Below are 19,588 nucleotides of genomic sequence, written 5' to 3'. Positions count from 1 at the left end.
GAAATACCATTTAAAAAGGCATGTTAATACTAGTACAGACATTTGGTCTTGAGGCCAGAAAAAAACAGTGTAATACAGAGTTGTTGTGAAACCGTGCCCCATAAATACACACTTGAAGCAGATGCCTGTTGATGGCTTATCAGCCCATAAAACCATTCAGTTTTCAGAGTCATTCAAACTCACCCGTCACGACTAAACCAAATATAACTCAAGAAAAACAGCACTGAAATTCCTGCCAACTAGTCAATGCACATTTATCATGATAGACATGCATCACCCCCTGCAGGTATCCCAACACAAATCATCCAAAAGCTTAATTTATGTCTTTCATGCACAACAATTTTCAGTCAATCAGTGATTTAAGCATTACATTAATACCAAGAGATTTCTGCTTAGGATAACTTTATAGATAGTAAATAGCCTACCCAAACAACACTATAAACTGAATATACTACTTTTCATGTACATGTAATTGTAAGTTACATTATGTGACATGGAGAACTCATTTCGTAAACTCTTCAAAGTGCTTCAAGCTTTTAATCATTCTGTTAAAAAAGAGAGGAAGAGATTATTGAATATTTCTCATATTGTAACCACAATAGAGTTCTTTTGAGGCATAATCAGTGATGTATAAATGCCAAACCTTTTCTATGTCATGTGGCATTAAGGCATCTTAAAGGAGCACTCCATTTCGTCTTAAAGCTTCTTCAGCAGTCTTTCTTCTGTTGACAAAGTGATCAAATGTCTTTTCAGATTATACTATCGCTGCACAATTTACACAAAGCAAGTTCTGCAATCACAGAGCTGTCTGAACATTCAATAGAGCAGTTACTATAAGGCAAGAATCACTATAAAGAAGCTTCCATGTGATTACAACAAATGTAAGTAAATTAAATATGTGGGTTCAAATCTCACCTCTGCTTTGCCTTTTGCATTTGCCTGAAGAATGCCAGCCCAAAAATCAGGATGATGAAGCCAAATATGAAGGCCAGCACCCCGAGAATGAGTGGTAGGGAGACGGCCTCATTGATCGTATCACTACAGGTGTTTCCTATGTATCCCAGCTTACACTCACAGGTGGGCTGGCTGTTCACCAGCACACATTTACCATGGCTGCATTTCACATCGCCACAAGCGATCAGATAGCGAGACGCGCCACCATCATTGTCCAGAGAGTTGACGGTAGAGACGGACATATTGAAACTCTAAAGTGCAACAGGGAAACACACAGACTGTATAAACAAGCTCGGTTTATATTAGTGAGAAACCAAAGCAAGCAATACATTTGATCTAAGAGTATGTGGTTTCACATGAAAAAATAATCATTTACTCTGTGGGTACCAGTGGATTGTGATGCCAGGATCGTCATCACAACTCAAAGTCTAATGGAATTCTAATGGATTTCAATTATAATTTGGAAACAATCCTGATGGAATCAAACAAGAGAGGCTTAGGCTGCAATTCACACAGTGTTTGGGATCATATGATAGTTTGTAACCCAAACTCACTCTCCAAATGATGTTTGAGTCCTCAAAACGTGTTTCCTGAGAGTTTTTTCGGTTTAGAATTCGGTTGTCACTCCACTTTATATGCGCTGTGTGTGTGTGAATGGAACCCTATTTAGCACCCTAAAACATGACTGACAAATGCTTTCTGCAAAGGTGTTAATGTACACTCAAAATAAATCAATGAATAATAATAATAATATGATTCCATCAAATTGAATAGAGTAATCTTTAACAACATTAAATGAAGAACACTTGAATGAATTACATTTTATTAATTCAACTGTTAAAGATAACTATTCAATTTGATGAAATATTATTTAATTTTTTTCTGTTTAAAAGTTTCCAATTTTCTACTTGGATGTCTTGCAGATTCCATTAGGATTGGTTCATAAATATGATAGGATTCCAGTAATCCATAAAAATTTCTTATTCATTATTTTATCTATTTATTTTTTGACAAGGGATAACTGAAATTGAAAAGGGAACACACATTTGAAAGTTATTTTGAGATTGCGATGGGACTGTTTAGACAAAATAATTTGAATGCACTTCCAGTCAAGCTTTAGACACACCTTTACCATTACACATTTCAACATTTTAGAGTAATATTAGAGTCATCAAAACTATTAAATAACACTAACAGAAGTTTAACCCCACAGTAGGGTCCATACAAAAATTATATTAATAATAATAAATGATAATGCATTTCTTTTATATACATATATATATAAATTATTTAACAAGCCTTTAGAACAAATCTTTTCAATCAATTCCAAACTTTTGACTGATATACATAATTTAATTTATGGAATTTTGTTATGAAATTAAAACGCTTAAATCTCACAAATCATTTGTTTTGTGCACATATAATAATAAATCCCTAGTTTTAGCAATGTAAATTTTATTCTTAATTAAATATTTGTCCAAACAAATTAATGCACATTCATACATTTTATAAACAACTTTACAAGTCCTTTGTTTCAGTAGCACATAAAATCAATCAGAAAGCACGTGAATTCAATTTCAGGTTTCCTCAGAAAATAGTCTGTGAAAACAAAACACTCCCTAATGCTGCATTCAGAACAATATAAACATGTTTAAATAGCCTACTTACCATTTTGTCAAGTCAAAGTAAGAAGACGATTGGAATGCCAGAGTTTAGCTGTATACAGGTAAATAAAAGCGGTAAAGAAACCATGTGGGGAAATGAAAGCAACAGCTATGAATGCTCTGACAGGAAGAATCAAACAAACACTCAATGTTCCCAAGCACAAATGAGACCCACCCATTCATTACAATGGCAGGTACATCCGCAGTGAAATCAGACTCCTGAGATATTCAATGGGCACCGAAGAGTGAACTTCAGATTAGCCTACAAGTCAAATACGGGCCAGATGAAGACACAAGCGACTGCTGTAACAGTTTAACAACATTTAAATCTGTGTCGTTGGTACCACAAATATCACATTTCCTGTAGCTGTAAGGCGCATTCAGCATAATCCATCCCATCCAACGCCTAATAAGATAAAATAACTTCAGTGTGACCTAATTAACTTTCATTATAAGCGGTGTTCGTATTTTAGCGATCAGTGCGACGAATATTATCGCCAATAATTATTTTGTGTAAGGGCTGTTCACACCGAACACGTTTTTGTCCGTCCGTTTTCAGCGTCTCGGTTATGCAGGAGCGCCGCGTTTAATATACGTCATACCGAGCTTAAAACAAACAACCAAACATTGAATGTGGTAGTCCGATGGGTATTCTAAGTAGCCAACCCAGGACAGTTGCATACAAATTCCTAAATCATATATGATCTGCTCATTCATCACCACAGAATAGCATATAGAAGACTTAAAAATAAAAAATAAATAGATTCTGTTCTCTTCAGTAAGCACGGAGCACATTATGTATATGATTTTACAGTAAGCCAACATCTTTCTCAGCCTGTGGTGCACTGTTTCTTGGCTTGCATGGTCAGACATGGTTTTCCTTTATTCATATAGGATCAAAAATGTTACATTATTACTTTTGAAAGTCGCTTTGGTTAAGAGTCTTGCAAATTAATAAATGTAAATATATTCTTTTTTTTATATATTTGCAGCCACACATGGGCTTAAACCAAACATCACTGCTCCCTAAATGTAAACTATAATGAATAAGATTTTGATTCTTCAAACTGCTGGAAAATCATGAATTGTTCCAAAATATTAAAATCTATGTGACAGATGTCATTGTTATCAGACTAAATATATGCCTAATGTTATAGTAGGCCTACCCACTTCATGGACAAAAGTTACAAAAATGGCCCATTTAAACTCAATGCAACACAGGGATGAAGGATAATTTAAGGATATTAAAGGCATTAATGCAATGATTGTTAACAGTAGGCCTACATGTAACCTTTATTTCTTCTTGCACAACCAACAAGAGAACAAACTGAATAGAGATTAAAAACTCAATGGCATGGGCCTGCACGGATCTAGTTCACAAGGAACTATTCACAGATGAACAGCTTTCATATGCACACAGTAACTCAGTCATCATTAACAAAAGAAAGCCACTTCCTCTTCGTTTCCCAGATACAGGTTCACGTTTCATCACTCTAGTGGGAGGAGTATTGAAAGTGGTCTGATTTTTGCATATCCAAAAAGACTGGTTTGTTTCATGGATAGTCTAAAAGTAATCCAGAAGGTGGGAGTGAGCTAACTGTACATAAGCAACTCAAACAAGACCTGTAAACATCATCCACAATGCACACTTAAGTATGTATAATACGTAACCATCATATATTCATGAATCTTACAGCCATGGGGAGGATGGGCTCCTCAGAAGAGTCTGGTTCCTCAAACATTTTCTCTTCACTATACCACATCTAGAGATTTGTCCATGCCAGTCACTTTCGGCTTGCTCAGAGGGCTAACAGACATTACTGCAGGATTCTCTATAAAACTGCTCCGAAAGGATGTGCATTGCAAATAAAGAGCTTTAAAATGACTTGAGCTTTGAACGAGAGCTAGAACTATAAAATGAGACTGAAGCCTTTACAACGGAGCTATTGCAAATGTGTGAGAAATGCATTGCACGCTACAAAGTGGTACATGGGATTTGAGTGACTCGTCCCTTTGTGAAATACCTGCCTTTTTGCACAAGGAAGAATGACCGCAATATTTTTGAAAAACTATGACTCACTACTAGCCATTTCACAACTACATACAGGTGCATCTAAAAAAAAAAAAAAAAAAAATTTTACACATATTTCAAGCCTTTGTGTTGTAATCTTGAGGATTACCACTTGCAGCTCATGGAAATCAAAAATCCATTCTCAAAATATTAGGATCAAGAATTTATAATACAGAAATTTCGACCTTCTGAAAAGTATGTGAATTTATGCACTGAATACTTGGTTGGGGCTCCTTTTGCACGAATTACTGCAAATACGTCCAAAGTCCTCTTTTCAGATGAAAGTAAATTTTGAATTTCATTTGGAAATCAAGGTCCCAGAGTCTGGAGGAAGTGTGGAGAGGCACAGAATCCAAGTTGCTTGAAGTTTTTCCACAGTCAGTGATGATTTGGGGTGCCAAGTCATCTACTGCGTTAGTCCACTGCGTTTTCTCAAGTCAATGCAGCTGTCACTACGCTTCCATCTGCTGGCAAGCTTTATGGAGATGCTGATTTCCTTTACCAGCAGGACTTGGCACCTGCCCACAGTGTCAAAACTACTAGTAACTGGTTTGCTGACCATGGCATTATTGTGCTTGATTGGCCAGCCAACTCGCATGACCTGAACCCCATAGAGAATCCATGGGGTATTGTCTAGAGGAAAAGGAGACCCCAGACCAAACAATAAAGACAAGCTGAAGACCACTATCAAAAGCAACCTGGGCTTCCATAACACCTCAGCAGTGTCACAGGCTGACTGCCTCCATGCCACACTGCATTGATGCAGTAATTAGTGCAAAAGTAGCCCCGACCAAATATTGGGGCATATTTTAATATACTTTCATAAGGTCAACATTTTTTTATCAAAATCTTTATTCTAATATTTTGATACTGGATTTTTGACATCCATGAGCTTAGCATCAATATTACAAAAAAAAAAAAAAAAGCTTGAAATATTTCACTGTGCAATGAATCTAATTACCAATTTTTGAATTAACTTTCAGAAATCTACAGAAAAAAAAAAAACTTCCACGATATAAATTTTTTTTTTAGCTGCACTTGAATGGTCATTGCTTTTCCTTGCCGAAAGTAAACTATCAGCACTGCATAAATACTTTTGGAATTCTTAAGCACCTGGTGTTAACATCTGATGCTAGTACAAATGTGACAAGCCAATTTCTTGAGAAATATTAGACTTGGAATGGTTTACACTAGTTCATTTTAAAATGTTTCTCAAATCTTTATTGGAATGATAAATTAATAAACAGCAGATTTCTTTCAATGTCAGTCATTTTATTAGAAAAAAAATAATTAGCTGAAAACAGGGTTGGTGACAGCAGGAGTAATCGTCTCCTATGGGAAAGAGAAAATTAAAATTAGTAAATGTTCAGGTAACATAAAATTCTAAATTAAACTACTTGATCTGCTCCTCACAAATCGTACAGATTCTCAAAGCATGGAATATAGCCAACAAGATGTATGGACTACTTTTTGTGGTGCATTTTAGTTGCATTAAAATATATATATATATAAAATGTTTCCTAGTTTATTTGTGGCGATGCACATTTTATTTATACCCGTTTAACAGTTCAAAACATTGTTCTTCACAGAAGTCAGTTAATCATGTGGATTTGGAACAACATGATGGGGAGTAAATTACACTTGTTTTGGTGAACTATCCCAGCAAAAATTGAAGATCGTACCTCTTCTGGATCATATAGCTCATTTGCAAAGCTTTGAGAGAAAGTTGTACGCTCTGGCATATCAGTCAAAAGGGTCTCTTTTTCAGTAGACACCACTCCAGCTTGTGTCCTTAAGAAAATAAAATCAGTGACATGGTATGAGTACATGGTACAAAAAAAAAAGGGCCTGACTCTTCTAGCAAAATTAAAAAGTAACTTAAAAGAATTATTAAAATTGACAAAACCTGTTAAGAATGGGTAACAGGGATTCATTTAGTATTAAATCACCAAGTAGGGGCAACTAGCAAGTTTGGGACCAAAAATGGGTTTATAGTTATTGATAAACTGCAATTACAATTACTTAACCCTTTCCCCGCCAGCGTTTTAAAAAAAAAAGTAGCCAGCCACCGCCAGGGTTTTTGACGATTTTCGCTAAACTTGAATGGCCCGCAGAATATTTTCTTCCATGAATATATGAAGATGCTATATATCACAATAAAGATCTGGGCCTCTGCTTTTAGGCAAAAAAAACGATTTTATTTTATCTTCATTTGTTCTTTTTTTATTGCGACTTGAACAGAGGTAGGTTGTCGTCAAAAAACAACATTTCAGACAAAAAGCTGAGAAAAAGGCATGTTTATGTCTGATATTTTGAGCTTCTCATACTCCACTTCATGTTTGAGACGATCGCAGTCTGTTTCTTTGATCAAAGAGTTGCGTACTCCTTCAAAACATGCGCAGGGGTCTTCCTTACCGTATAACACCTAAAACACGGAAACCCGGAAAATTCCGTGTTTGGCGGGGAAGCGTTTTTTCATAAAACACGGAAAATTCTGTGTTTGGCGGGGAAAGAGTTAAAATCCTTGACGAAACCAGGTTGAATGGTTGAGGTGATTAATGCAGTAATGTAATTACATGTCCCCCCTCTGGGAACCATCAACTTATCGTGGTTGAGAGGTTTGTGTGCCCTTATGAACCTGAGGACTGCGTTGGAGCCAGATGCTCCTGGTAGACACTCAAAACAAAGTGGGCTCAGGTGAGGGGCCAGACTAAGAATATTTCCATGGAGTCTTTGTGAACCAAAGGCAAGAGGAGTTACCCTACCCGGAGGAAGGCCGGGGCCCCCACCTGGAGACAGGCCCTGAATAGGGCCCCAGTAGGGGACTCCATAGTGATGCTGGGTGACTTCAACGCACATGTTGATCGCCTTCCCGATCCAGAGTGGATGTTTGTTGTTAGACTTCAGTTCTAGTCATGGATTATCTATAACCAACACCATGTTCGAACATAAGGATGCTCATAAGTGTACGTGGTATCAGAGCACCCTAGGCCGAAGGTCGATGATCGATTTTGTAATGTGTCGTTGGATCCGAGGCCATATGTCTTGGACACTCGGGTTAAGCGTCAACCAAATCACCATCTGGTGGAGAGTTGTCAGGGGGTGGGGAAAGACTCCTGGGAAGCCCAAGCGTGTAGTGCGGGTGAACTGGGGACATTTGGAGGGACCCGTCCACAAGATCTTAAACTCACACCTCTGGCTGAGCTTTTCAGGCATCCATGCAGAAATGGGGTCAATGAACCAGAGTGGGCAATGTTCAAAGCTTCCATTGCAGATGCCGTGGTGGAGAGCTGCGGCCTCAAGGTCTTGGGTGCCTCAAGGGGCGGTAAACCTCGAACACAGTGGTGGACACTGGTGGTTAGGGAAGCCGTCCGACTGAAGAGGCCTTCCAAGATATGTTGTCCCGGAGGAAGTTGCAAGGTACTGACAGGTTCGAAGGGCTAAGACCTCTGCCGTGAGGGAGGCAAAGCAGTGGGTGTGGGAAAAGTTCGGAGAAGCCATGGAGCAGAACTGTCTGCACCAAAGTGCTTCTGGAAAACCATCTGCACCCTTAGGGGGAAACGGGGAACCATCCAAGCTCAATACAGCAAAGATGGGACGCTGTTGACCTCCACTGAGGAGGTTATTGGGCGGTGGAAGGAACACCAAGAACTCCTAAAAACCCAACACGGCCTCTATGCTAGAGGCAGAGCTGGAGGCTGATGGGGGATCAGATTCAATTTCCCTGGGGGAGGTCACGGAGGTAGACAAACAACTCCGCAGTGGCAAAGCCCCGGGGATTGATTAACCGACCAGAAATGCTGAAAGCTTTGGATGTGGAGAGTGTGTCATGACACACCTCTTCAACATTGCATGGAAGTCTGGGACAGTGCCCAAGGAGTGGCAGAACAGGTTGGAGGTTCCCTCTTCAAAAAGGGGGACCAAAGATTGCGCCAACTACAGGATTATCACACTTCTCAGCCTCCCTGGTAAAAGTTTACTCCAAGGTGCTGGAGAGGAGGGTTCGGCCGATTGTCGAACCTCCGATTGAAGAGGAACAATGCTGGTTCCATCCTGGCTGCGGAACGACGGACCAGATCTTTACTCTCTCAAAGATCCTGGAGGGGGCCTGGGAGTATGCCCATCCAGTCTACATGCGTTTTGTGGATCTAGAGAAGGCGTATGACCAGGCCCCACAGGAGCTACTGTGGGATGTGATGCGGGAGTATGGGGTGTGGAGGTCCCTTCTTCGGGCGATCCAATCCCTGTACATCCAAAGCAAGAGCTATGTCCAGGTCCTCGGCACAAAGTCTAGTTTGTTCCGTGGGGGTTGGTCTCCGCCAGGGCTGCGCTTTGTCACCAATCCGGTTTGTGATGCATATATATGTTCACGAGTGAGGGGACAATGGAGCGGGAGGTTGGCCAGAGAATCGGGGCAGCGGGAGCGGTATTGCACTCGCTCTATCGCACCGTTGTCACGAAAAGAGAGCAGAGCCGGAAAGGCAAAGCCCTCGATCTACTGGTCAAATTTTCATTCCTACCCTCATCTATGGTCATGAAGGCTGGGTTTGACCGAAAGAACTAGGTCGCGAGTACAAGCGGCCAAAATGGGTTTCCTCCGAAGTGTGGCGGGCTTCTTCCTTAGAGATAGGATGAAGAGCTCAGTCATCCGTGATGAGCTCAGAGTAGAGCCACTGCTCCTTTGCGTAGAAAGGAGCCAGTTGAGGTGGTTTGGGCATTTGGTAAGGATGCCCCCTGGGCACCTCCCTAGGGAGGAGTTTCAGGCACATCCAGCTGGGAGGCAGCCACGGGGAAAACCCAGAACTAGGTGGAGAGATGACATCTCCACACTGGCCCAAGAACGCCTCATGGTCCCCCAGTCAGAGCTGGTTAATGTGGCACGAGATCAGGAAATTTGGGGCCCCCTGCTGGAGCTGATGCCCCCATGACCAGACTTCGAATAAGCAGTTTATTTGTGATTTATGGGTCACAATTTGAATGAATGTTACATTGTAATGAAGGAAAATCACAAGGTAACAGTTTTGCACAAAATGTGTGCATTTAAAATTAGAAATTAAAATGGGTTACATAGCTACACAAGTTATTACCACACTAAACATACCTCAATGAGAAAAACAACAAACATGACAGCACCATTTAAAAACCCATATCAGTTGACCAATACGGTTTACTAGATTTTATATATGTTACATACAGAGAGCCTGGCTGACATACACAAGAGTAAAATAGGCAAGGCAAGTTTATTTATATAGCACATTTCATACACAATTGTTTTTTCAAAGTGCTTTACATAGAGATTAAAATAAGAATAACAAATAAAAATATAAGAATAATTGAAACAGTTTAGAATATAGAATAAAATAAAATACAGTACAAACAGTTGGACACACAGTGGCACAGTGCTCATTCAGTAAATGCACCGCTAAACAGATGTGTTTTGAGTCTGGATTTGAATGTGACTACTGTAGGAGTACATCTGATCTCTTCTGGAAGCTGGTTCCAGCTGCGGCTGGCATAATAGCTAAAAGCAGACTCTCCTTGCTTAGAGTGAACCCTTGGTATTTCTAGCTGATGTGATCCTAATGATCTGAGTGATCTGTTGGGTTTATATTCAGTGAGCATATCTGCAATATATTGAGGTCCTAGCCCATTGAGTGATTTAAATACCAGTAATAATACTACTTTAAAATCAATCCTAAATGTAACTGGGAGCCAGTGTAAAGACCTGAGGACTGGTGTGATATGTTCATATATTCTGGTTCTGCTCAGAAACCTGGCAGCAGCATTCTGTATGAGCTGCAACTGTCTTATGGTCTTTTTGGGAAGGCCAGTGAGGAGTCCATTACAATAATCCACCCTGCTGGTGATGAAAGCATGCACAAGTTTCTACAGGTCTTCACTGGAAACAAAGCATCTAATTCTTGCAATATTTTTCAGATGATAGTATGATGATTTAGTTATTGCTTTGACATGACTACTGAAACTAAGGTCTGACTCTAGAGAGACACCAAGATTCCTGACTTGATTTTGTTGTTTGACCCCTAGCGTCAAGGTATGCATTCACCTTGAGGACTTCATCTTTGTTTCCAAACACAATGACTTCAGTTTTGTCTTTAACGTTTAACTGAAGAACGTTTTGGCACATCCAACTGTTAACTTCATCAATGCATTGGCACAGGGAGTCAATGGGGCTGTAATCGTTAGGTGATGGGGCTAAATAGATCTGTGTGTCGTCTGCATAGCTGTGGTAAGCAATTTTGTTCTTTCATTATTTGGCTCATTGGGAGCATATACAGGTTGAACAGGAGTGGCGCAAGAATTGAGCCTTGAGGGACTCCGCATGTCATGGACATCCACTCAGAAGGAAGAGGTTATTATGTGAGCATAGGAGACCATAAGTCTAAGTATGACTTGAACCATTTTAGGACCATCCCAGAAAGCCCCACCCAGTTTCCCAGCCTGTCAAGAAGTATGTTGTGATCGACAGTGTCAAATGCAGCACTGAGGTCGAGTAGTACCAGTACTGATAATTTGCCTGTATCAGTATTTAAGCGAATATCGTTTATTATCTTTATGAGCGCTGTCTCTGACAATTTTCAATCTGGTTTCCGAACGCATCACAGCACAAAGTATCCATTTGAGTTCAAGAATTTGTTCAGCTGATTGAAGACAACTTTTTCAATGATCTTGCCTATGAAAGGAAGATTTGAGATCGGTCTATAGTTGCTTAATATGGTCTTATACAGATTGCTCTTTTTCAAGAGGGGCTTGACAACTGCAGTTTTCAGGGAGTTTGGAAAACTCCCAGAGAGAAGTGAGGAGTTTATCACTTCTAGGAGATCTGCTAAAATAATGAGTATAGTTTCCTTAAATGTACACTGTCCCACATTCCAACAGTATAAATTATTTCATTCATTTTGTAGGAGGGAGGGGAATATATTATAGTGATATGAAAAAAAAAAATTCCTTTTTGATTTGTAACTAGGAGCACCTAATAAACATCAAAAAAAAAAAAAAAAATAGTAAAAGCAAATTGTTCTCCTAAAAATGTTTCTCTACTTCGGTAACAGAATCCCAATGTTCTCTCTTTGTATGGTCAAAATAAACAAACAAACGATAGACAGTGCTGAAGCATTTTAACGATCAGAAACTAAATTAATTCCGATTCAAATTAATGGCCAGCATCATCCAATCATTGCCAACCATGTAAAAATAAAATTATATTTTATAAAATTCCAAATCCATGTACTCATTAAACTGTACCATGTCTGCCAAACATATTGAGTGGTGCAAACATCTTCCATCCTCAGCCTGAAACTGAACTTTTGGTCAGCTGTTAGGAGAAGGCACTTGGCTGCATAGGAAAGCTATAGGATGCTTCCTTGCTCATTTAGTGATTGAGGAAAAAAATTGCTTTGAGAGGCTTTATCAGATTTCTATTTAAAATCAAGCGCTATTGACCACTATAGTGGTCATTGCGTTAGATGGCACACAATTTCGCAATTCACACAAATAAAAAAAAAAAAACAAATCATAAAATTAGTTCCTTACAAGATGTAGCTTCGTTGGCATTTCCCCTAAAAGACAAACCTCACAGAGATCGGCACCATTTTGTTTTGGAACATGACTCCATGCATCGATAGTTTAACCCTTTACTGACAGTCCAGAGTGTTCTGAACGGAGTAAGTTTAGTTCAGATCAGTCAGTTTAAACTATGCATAGCGTATAGCAAAGACAAAATACAATATCAAGCAGAAGTACACGGGGTCGCACAAGGTTAATGCTTTAAAAACATTTGACACAAGTGTACCCTGTTTGTGGAAAGTGCTGCATGTCAGTTTACAGAAATCTGTATACATGATAGAAATTACAAACCTCTTTCTCAGGATCACTGCGGCCACCAGGGCTCCTCCAATCAGAAAGGTGAGAGTCAGAGCGAGAGCTGTCCTACTGGATCCAGAGTTCTGACAGAGGTCCCCGCTGTACCCCTCCTCACACTCACACACTGGTTCGCCCTTCACAGTCACACACTTCCCATGATTATTGCATCGTTCAGTGTCACATGACTGACTGCCCAGATTCTGCACCACAAACTTGTCTTTAGGTGGAGAGAGTTCAGCAGCAGATCCCAGAGGACGGTTTAATGTAGATCGTGAAAGAGTATCCGGCCTATTTTTGGATTTTATCCCAGGTTTGGTTTTCACAAGGAAACCTGTCCACAAGACGCAGAAGATAATTTGGGTGTTAAGGTTTAGTTTGTGAGGGGTTTGAAAATGAAATTACAAACTTTGACTGAAAGATCTCCAAATCACTCACAGTCCTCATCTGAGCCGTCCAGGCAGTCTGGGATCTGGTCACAGAATTTGGCAGCAGGGATGCACTTAAGCCCATCTCTGCACGCTTTACTGCCTTTTTCTGGACAGTTGAGGTTTGACACACATTTTGTGCCGTTCACAGAGAGGTAGTCCTGCGCACAGCGACATGAACGTCCACCTGGATTTGGCAGACACAGGTGACTACAGCCTCCATTGTTTTCCGAACACACATTGGTTCCTGGTAGGCAAGGGTGTGAGAAAAGCATAAACACATTTCACATGGACAAGATTTGAAGATTGAGGGTTATAGCTCAGCATCGACCCCCCCAGAAACTTCTGATGGCCCTGACTTGACTGACATGGAAACTATCAAGGGTCACATGGACCCCCAGACTAATGGCAATTGCATTTCAGATCACAAATTACACAGGGTCATGCTAGACAGGGTCATGCTTCAAGTTTTCACATATGCAGTAAAGGGATTTTATCATTTTCAGATGTTTGTGTGGACAATCAACTTTTAGAAAACTCCAGTTTGAAAGAGCGTTTTGCAAATGAAAACTGCATTTTCAAATGTATCTGGATTTATGGACGCCTCACCTGAACACCACCACATCCAGTTAGTTGGCATGCACATTTGTAGGAAATGTACCACTTGAGTACAGAGGCTTGTTACTGCCTCAGTAACATAAGAATGCATGTTAAACATGTTCAACCGGAATGCACCTTGTGTTGACCAACGCTTGCATTTTAGTACGCATACTCGTGCAAAGTATGCTTCTTGTCTAAACGTTTCAAACCGTAGTATGCTATACTAGCCGTGTTTCCACTGTCGGGACAAATGAGGGCGTAATGGGGGCAGTTGAGATCCCAGAGTCACTTCCAGGGCTTAATCGTGCCTCCTCTGGACTTATCCAGGGCCAATGGCCTTTGACCCAAACTCAATTCTGTTGGCCATCTTTGGCCCAAGGATAATCTGTGAGCCAATGTCAACAGCAGAGTTTAGAAAGATACTCATGCTGTGTCGGTATACTCATGCTCCATTTAAGTCGGATGTGGGATATTCTTCCTACCGGAATTCTCAGATCTTCGTCCATGATGTTTAAACCAAAACTGGGCTTTTGTCTTTCAGAGTTTCTCCTAGCAACCCAATTCATAAACAACGCCGCAGCACTCGCACGTATGCTACAAGTGTATGAGCAAGAGTTTAATTTGCCGTTTGTACACGTTTATTAAACAAGCTTCCATATCTTTTAATGCAGGAACTTATAAATTATCTCGATCAATGAGTCTGTTTATCACTAACTTTGTAAATTTCTCTGGGTGCCGAAATGTTTGTGACGTGATGCACCTGCATCTCGACGAAAACAAATTGCAGACACATTACAAATCAGGTAAGACCCTGATCATGGTCGTGAGCTGGAACATCATCCTGCTGTTGGAGAGACCACTCGGGACACCATGCCGGCTTCCGGTTTTCAAACACATTAAATTGTTTAGCAAATTGGGAAAAAAGTTAGTGAATTCTGTATACTACATGTGTGGAATACAAGTCACAAGTATACAGTAGATCACCCAGGTATTCCATGAATACAGAATTAGCATACTAAACACTGTATACAATGATGAGCCAAAACATTAGGACCACTCAACGGTGAAGCGAATAACGTTGATCATTCTACAAGGCAACATGTCAAGGTCTGGTTAGATGGCAAGCGAACAATCAGTTCTAAAAGGTCAATGTGTTGGATGCAGGATAAATGGGCAAAAGACCTGAGACTTTGAAAAGAGCCAAATTGTTATGCCAGACAACTAGGTCAGAGCATCTCTGAAATGGCAAGGATTGTGGCATGCTCCTGGTCAGCAGTGGCCCGAAGAGGGATAAACCACAAACCGGCAACAGGGTGTTGGGCACCCAAGGCTCATCGATGCGTGAGGGCAGCAATGGCTATCCCATCTGGTCCTACAATGGGCAACAGAGCTTTGGAACTGGAACTCCTAGTAGAAGGCCGCCTGTCCGATGAGTTCCTTTTTATTTTACATCACGTGGACTGACTTTTTCGTGTGCGCCGTTTTCTTGGGGAAGTGATGGCAACAGGATGCACTATGGGAGGACGACAAGCAAGGAGTGTGATGCTCTGGGTAATGTTCTGCTTGGAAACCCTGGGTCCTGCCATTCATTTGTTTTGGTAGATGGCACGTGTCAAATTGAAGTCCAGTTGCAGACCAGGTACACCCCTTCATGGCAATGGTATTCCCTGATGGCAGTGGCCTCTTTCAGCAGGATATTGCGTCGTGCCACACTGCACACATGGTTCGGGAATGGTTTGAGGAACATGAAGAGTTCAAGGCGTTGCCCTGTTCTCCAAATTCCCCAGATCTCAATCCTATTGAGCATCTGTGGAATGTGCTGGACCAAAAGTCCAATCCACGAAGGCTCCAGCTTGCACTTTACAGGATTTTAAGGATCTACTGCTAATGTCTTGGTGCCAGATACCACAGGACACCTTCAGGGGTCTTGTGAAGTCCATGCCTCAGCATGTTTGCTCCATTTTAAATGTCATGAGGACCAACAGCATATTAGGCATGGTCATAATGTTTTGGCTCATTTGTGTACATTCTACTTATTGCCGATTAAGAATAGTATGGTAGTATGCCATACTAAACAAGGAGCTGTAAGTGTAGTGTGCATCAGTCACTGGACAGGTTCTTCGCAGTGAGAGCTCTGTGAAAAGGTAAAAGGAGAACTCTAAATTAAGCTTTTGTTGTGTGGCCGAGCTCACTGCACACGTGATGAGCACTCTCTTAATACAAGAGGCAGGGAGAGAAAAAAGGAATGAACCAAAAAATACCTTTCTGACTGGATCTGCTGTAAGCCTTCAGTTCTACAATGTTCGTCATCACCTCAAACCACATCTGCTTTGGTAGAAGGCCATCACTATACCATACTTTAGTTGTACCTGTTTCGGGAAGAAAGCTTGAACTTTAACCCCTAATACTTGAATTTAAGGATAATTTATAGTTTCCTCAGTATACATACTGTAGACTACAGGGTCTCATTTGGAACGCAAGTGTCGAAATTCTATTTCACACTAAACTTGATTCACTTGTTTAAATGTCATTGCATTGAGAACAATATATCAAAGCAATTGGCACTTAAAAGACAAGCAAATCAAGCAAAATGTTTAATATAATGTTTGTTAGGTTTCAAATGATAAAATAGGTTTAAAATTCAGACAAAGTATGCAGAGATTTTCTGGTCGTCCAACATTTCTGGAGCATATCCATTTAGTTAATGTGCTCAACTCCACCTGTGGTTATTTCGCTAGAACACCTGTGTGAACTTGAGGTGAACTAACTTTAGGCTCAATGTAATTTTTAGTGGATGTATAGTTTGTTAAAAGTCATTGCAAAAATGGCTGAGAAAAATTTGCTTTGAGAAAAGGTCTAGCATCATTTGTGATGTGACAGATGTCTCTTAAGTAAAACTTTATGCCTGAATGTCATTGATGCAAGTGTCCTAAAGTGACCAAATACATTTTGGGGGACACTATAATGTATATGTATATCTATGCCAAGAACAGCCTGCAATTACATGAAAAATAACCTTCTCCTGCAAAGGAACTTGACAACCCAGTGCCACCTGGTGGCATCTAGGTAAAATTTCATTTAATTTGACATGTATTTCTGGAGGTGAACGATTACATGCATTACCGTTATCCAGGGTGACCCAGAAGTAGATGTTCTCAATCAGAGCAAAAGACACAATCAAGGCTGGTCCAGTGCTATACTCTTTATAATTAGAGCCATCAATATCAACAGAGCCAATTAGTCCAGCACCTGGAAAACAAAGTCCATTGACATAATTTATTTGTCTGGGAGAAAAACAATGTCCATAGCATAAAAAGTTATACAAAATGCTTAATTTTCATTGAAGCTCCATTCTAAAAACCTACCACAGAAAATAATTTTGCATTGTCCATTAGCATGTAAAAAACAAAAATCACATTTAAAAGTTTTGCACTCACAATGGAAGGCTTTGGGCCAAGCAGAAGGGGGCTAACAGAAATGTGAGGCTAGTGTTTTTGTTAAAGCACCAGTTTTTCAAGGGAAAATGTATGCCTCGAGCAGAGTTCTCAAACATCCTTTTAATATATACATTTAATAAATAAGGTATACTAGCATGAATTGTGCAAAAGTTACTAGGTCTACCGGCTTTACATAGTCATGACATGTTGAAATATTGAATATACAGCCAATATCTATACCAGTGCAATGTCCTGCCCCATAGACTTCCATTGTAAGTGTATGCCTGAACATGATTTGTTTGTTTTTACAAACTGATGCATCAATTCTTTGTTGACCATGTCTGTGACATGGCAATTACCACAGTTAAACTTGTAATGAACCTGGAACAGTATTAAAATGTTTGCTTTTATTTAAAAACGCACCATTATCTGCCCAATATAGTGTTGTTCCCTTATCGGAAAAGGTTAGCGACACCGGCATCGTCGCTTTGTTCCACAGCAACATGCGATTGGCCCCATCCATGTGTGCGCAGTCAACCTGGGGCTGAGGCTCGAGCCCCTTCCGGCCCACAGCAGTGAAGCAAATTATACCAGTAGGAGGGTGTAGGGCGATGGAGATCGTGCCCTGAAGTTCAGCCTTCAGCACCAGCGCTGTGTATCTCCCCCGAGGGGAAGTGACATACAGCTGGGGACTCTTGACGCTGCTCCAGTACAGGTTACTGGTCACCCAGTCCACAGCTAGAGCGGTCACTAAGTCACCTTTAAGCTGGAACATGTGTCCTATTGGTGTGAAACCGGAGTTGCTTAGTTTTAGTTTAGCCACAGAGCCCTGCCCAGCGTCAGCTAGGAAGACGGCACGGTCTTTGAGCAGCATGTCGAAGTTGGAAGCTTCATTCACGCTGGGAAGAGATAAGGCATGGTGCTCTGGCCATTTCTTTAGCCCAACATCCTTTTGAAGGCTCCTAGTGAAGATCTTAACAGGGGAAGTCAAGTCAATGAAATAAGAATAGCTGTTGTTATGGATAAAGATTTAGAAAAAAAAAAAAAAAAAACTATGCACAAACAGATATCTGATCATTTAGAACATCTGCCAATTCAAACTACTAGTTTGATGAGGTTCTGCTTTTATAATGCTACATTGCTTTAAAATCACCGATTATTGCACAGTCTAAAAATACATTGAAATAACTATTCTCTACATGTCTTCCAGAATAGTTGATCTCCGTTACAAACACAGAAACTATAAGCACATTATTATTAACTTGCATTCAATATTAGACTGCTAAAATAGACCTTTTGCTAGGCTCACATAAAATTGGTAAGATTTGTTTGAACGCACTTAACTGAATTCTAATGGATGCTTGTCCCTTTAGCAGAAGCATGCGGCATACACTTTAGCTTTAATGCAATCAAATTTACTGTATAAAAGGTTTAAAATGGTAGTTTCACCTCACGATATTCTTGCACCGCAAAGCTTACAAAATGCAACTCTGCTGTCAACATCAAATCATCAGTCACTTATGTATACAAGTGTAACACTTGGGTGCATTGTCCACACACTGCAGATGCATGAAGTATAACTGTATTGTCAGACGTTGTATATGTAACTGGACGATTGTTTCAACCCAAGTTATAACTAAAGATGCACCGATGTATCGGCCAATCATAAGTATCTGAAGACAAAAGAAATGATCTGCATTATCAAACATCAGCAAAGTCATTGTCAAACATCAGCAAAGTCATTGTCAAACATCAGCAAAGTCATTGTCAAACATCAGCAAAGTCATTGTCAAACGACATTTTGGTTCACACACAGCACTGCATGTCCGACTTTTTATTTTCTGCCCACTTTTGACAGATAGTCCACTCTGGCCAATTGATTGCAAACAACCAATCATCAATGTCTGATTATCCGATACCGATGTTTGGCCGATATATCAGTGCATCTTCAGTTTAAACTTGGGCTGAAAAAAAAAAAAAAAGCAAAAATAATACATCTGCCAATAATAATCCAATATTGACAAAAAAAAAAACTAAAAGAACAAAACACATCAGCTAGTAACGGATATGGTCACGTTATTTCGGCCCCCAGTGCAAGTACTGTTCAGTAAGAACTAATTTAGGAGATCCTTCAGAATTGCCTTTGCATAGTTTAAACCTTCAGTTACATGCCCAGATCTTTAAAAACCAAGCATGCCAAGTATTGGTGCCTATAAATAAAAATACTCTCAACTAAGAGCAGGTGCAACAATCTAACCTGCTGGCAGACAAGCCAGAATACCTGAGTGATCATGGTAGGAGCGAGCAGCAGAAGGAAGGATGAATCGACAGGTGGGGTGCAGGTGAACCCATCCTCAGCCAGCAGAAGATCAGCAGGGCAGCGACATGTCGCTTTGAGCCCTGGAGCCAGCAAACACACTTGGGAACATTTGAGCTTTTCACAGGGGTTGGAGACGTTGGGCTGTAAGATGGAGTGGGCAACCTAGAAAAAGAAAGATTTTAAACTCAATGCTATAGCTAATTCTCTCATTAGAGATATATATATGCAGTAAGCAT

At 40.3% G+C, this 19,588-nt stretch overlaps 1 protein-coding gene and 1 long non-coding RNA gene across 2 annotated transcripts in view; both read right to left on the bottom strand.

The window, feature by feature from the left end:
- LOC127635542 (uncharacterized) lies at positions 1 to 2,767 on the bottom strand. Its single transcript, XR_007969485.1, has 4 exons — positions 2,623 to 2,767; positions 916 to 1,205; positions 644 to 722; positions 1 to 545 (listed from the first exon to the last, which is right to left on the bottom strand). It is a non-coding gene; the product is annotated as an uncharacterized LOC127635542 (long non-coding RNA).
- A 3,169-nt stretch (positions 2,768 to 5,936) lies between these two features.
- si:dkey-88l16.3 (low-density lipoprotein receptor-related protein 8) overlaps positions 5,937 to 19,588 on the bottom strand; it is a 44,296-nt gene continuing 30,644 nt past the window's right edge. Inside the window, exons 15-23 of the mRNA XM_052115626.1 lie at positions 19,314 to 19,514; positions 17,456 to 18,005; positions 16,719 to 16,844; positions 15,857 to 15,964; positions 15,667 to 15,729; positions 13,006 to 13,242; positions 12,565 to 12,901; positions 6,372 to 6,480; positions 5,937 to 6,021 (exon numbers count right to left, since the gene is read on the bottom strand). Coding sequence (XP_051971586.1) covers positions 5,980 to 6,021; positions 6,372 to 6,480; positions 12,565 to 12,901; positions 13,006 to 13,242; positions 15,667 to 15,729; positions 15,857 to 15,964; positions 16,719 to 16,844; positions 17,456 to 18,005; positions 19,314 to 19,514 — 1,773 coding nt within the window. The 3' untranslated portion in view covers positions 5,937 to 5,979. The remainder of the gene's footprint in view (positions 6,022 to 6,371; positions 6,481 to 12,564; positions 12,902 to 13,005; positions 13,243 to 15,666; positions 15,730 to 15,856; positions 15,965 to 16,718; positions 16,845 to 17,455; positions 18,006 to 19,313; positions 19,515 to 19,588) is intronic.

This window comes from Xyrauchen texanus, chromosome 43 (assembly GCF_025860055.1).
Source record: "Xyrauchen texanus isolate HMW12.3.18 chromosome 43, RBS_HiC_50CHRs, whole genome shotgun sequence".
NCBI classification, from domain to species: Eukaryota; Metazoa; Chordata; class Actinopteri; order Cypriniformes; family Catostomidae; genus Xyrauchen; species Xyrauchen texanus.
The sequence above is the reverse complement of the archived record's forward strand: the minus strand, read 5'-3'. Positions and strand labels throughout refer to the sequence as shown.